Source organism: Stegastes partitus, unplaced genomic scaffold (assembly GCF_000690725.1).
Source record: "Stegastes partitus isolate 25-593 unplaced genomic scaffold, Stegastes_partitus-1.0.2 Scaffold1580, whole genome shotgun sequence".
Lineage (NCBI taxonomy): Eukaryota > Metazoa > Chordata > Actinopteri > Pomacentridae > Stegastes > Stegastes partitus.
The window spans coordinates 88,634-91,102 of NW_007579311.1; the positions used below are offsets into that span (position 1 = coordinate 88,634).

General features: G+C 41.2%; 1 protein-coding gene across 1 annotated transcript in view; it reads right to left on the reverse strand.

Moving 5' to 3' along the window:
* Window positions 1-2,469, reverse strand: part of atp8a2 (ATPase phospholipid transporting 8A2) — a 57,688-nt gene that overhangs the window by 15,151 nt on the left and 40,068 nt on the right. Inside the window, exon 27 of the mRNA XM_008300737.1 lies at window positions 10-120. Within this exon, the coding sequence (XP_008298959.1) occupies window positions 10-120 (111 nt within the window). The remainder of the gene's footprint in view (window positions 1-9; window positions 121-2,469) is intronic.

Sequence of the window (2,469 nt, forward strand, 5' to 3'; positions counted from 1 at the left end):
AGCTCTTACCTCTATTATGTAGAGGACCACATTCTTATAGAAACAGTAGAGGATGCACTTCGTGACCCGGTTGTAGCTCCATGCTCCGTGGACCAACAGGAGCTTCTCTAGGTAGGAGAACTAGCAACACAAAAAAGTAGACACAAGACAGAAATGTTTTTTTACTTGGAGAAAAAAAAAGAAGAGAATACTAAAGACAGAAGTGGAACACAGTGTATATCAAGAGTGTGACTGAGAGAAGAGACAGTTGAGGCTCGCTGATAAAGATAAGTTGTGCAAGATGCCCCGGGGCAATGAGATAAACACTGCAAACAGTGAAAGTGACAGAATGTGTCAATGTGAGAGACAGACACAGAAAAGACACGGCTCCACAGTAATTAGCACATGAGGAGACGTTTCTGTCATAATAGACAAAGGGATACAAATACTTTATTTTACTATCAACATAGTGGGTCAACCACAGTGTTTTTATTTAACCCCCTGAACCCTAAAAACCAGCCGGGTTTTAATCGTGTTATCTTAAAGACANAAAGAAAGACAGATTTCGCTTTGATTTCAGATTTGTGAGCGTACCTTGGTGTTGAAGCCCTCAGCGTTCTGGGTTATTCGGTACAGCTGTGGGAAGCGGAGCATGTTCTGCTGGCTGCACGGCCGGTCGAAAATCCCCAGAGTGAACGGAGGCAGTGCAGTAAATATCTGCAGCACAGAGAAGATATACATAGTCATTAAATCACAGGACGACAGAGGCAGCGTGGACGCACACATGCACTTCAAGTAGCTGGACAATCAGTGTTAACTATGAAAAGATGATGTTTAAAAAAAACAAAGGGGGAGCCTGAAGGCATCTGCAGTCAGACGTCTGCAGTCAGAACACATACGCTCTCATACGCGCACACATGCAAACATCTCTGGCATGCAAGAAAGAGCAGTGATAAGAAGACAAAGCAGGTGATTAAGAGATAGAGCGAGAGCCGTCAATAAATATAAGGGAAAGTGGGAGTGGGGGCGAGACTGAGGGAGCGAGTGGAGAAATCTAAAAGAGTGACCGAGGACGGATACTCACCACGTTGTAGAGGCCTATACACCAGCGCTCAAAAAGGATCTGGCCAGAGAACCCGTTCACAAAGGCGAACCAGAGCTGGGACACAAAGAGAAGGATGAGAGAGGATGAGAGGAACAATAGCGGAAAGTAAAACTGCCTTAGGGAGGTACTGATAGTGGAAGCAGGAGGGCGAGATGGACACATATCTCTTCACTAAATGATATGGACATATGACAAGATTAACGTTGCAGTACATAAGACTGAACATAGTGATTCATGTGGTAAAGCTGTATCAACCCTCTGAAATCTAAAACATGTGATTTAAAAAAAAAAAAATCACTGAAATAACACCAATTATTAGAGCCAGAAGCTGTAAAAACAGAGACTTTGTCAGGATTTCAAATTTCCAGTGATCCCATCTGTGACTTGGCATTCCGTCGGGGAACTAAACCAAATCGAACCCTGAAATCATAATATTTCATCAGAATCACTTCATTCTACGTGTCTCATGTCATAATTCACTAAAAATAAAACCTATTGCTCTGACTAGATTCTGTAAAAAACTAAAAATTCGGTGCTCCTTGGTGTAACCGCGAAAACTGTTAGCGACTAATCAACAGTCATGCGACAAAAATTCAGGATCTTTTCTGCTGAATTGGGCTGAAATACCAAGCAGACAGAGGGCAACTATGGAAACAATTTGAAAATGCAAGTGGTAAAATGTCTATGGTATATACATTTAAACATAATTTGTTTGTGTGGAGGAGCAAATATCTGTAGTATGTAGTTGTGGCACTTGGAAAAATGTTGTATATGCTGATCGCTTTCATTTTTTTGTGTAATAAATAAGAAAATTAATGACAAAATCAACTTTTGCTTTTTAATTTTTAAAGATTTATGGCATTCTAACTGTGTTATACTGCACAAAATACACTTTTGAGTTCTCCCTACCATCAGCTATGGTTGTGCTGTTTCCATAGAGGTGCAAGACTTTACATTGCAGTGAAAAATGAGCCTACAGTGAGGAAAACATTGTGAGGAGCAAAACAAAAACACCTGGAAACTGCTTTGAGTTCAGAGTGTTAATATTTAAATAGAAAACATCCTGACACAGTTGTCCCTGCAGCTCCATTAAACATGAGGCACGATGTTTTCAATGAATTCTTAATGCAGATTTTGGCTGGTCTTGAAAACACTTTCTGTCTTTACAGAAGTTAATTTACTGAAACACAGCATTTAAATGCAACTCTGGCTCAGAGTAAAACCTTCGTTAATGCCCTAATACACACACGGCAGACACAGGCTGATCTGAGGGCAGATAGAGAAAACGTTTGGGGCCGCTAGTGGGAGTTGTGGCATTCCTGGGGCATACAGTGGCGCATACAGCCTTGGGGTGAGGTCACATACACAAAAACACACTCACACAC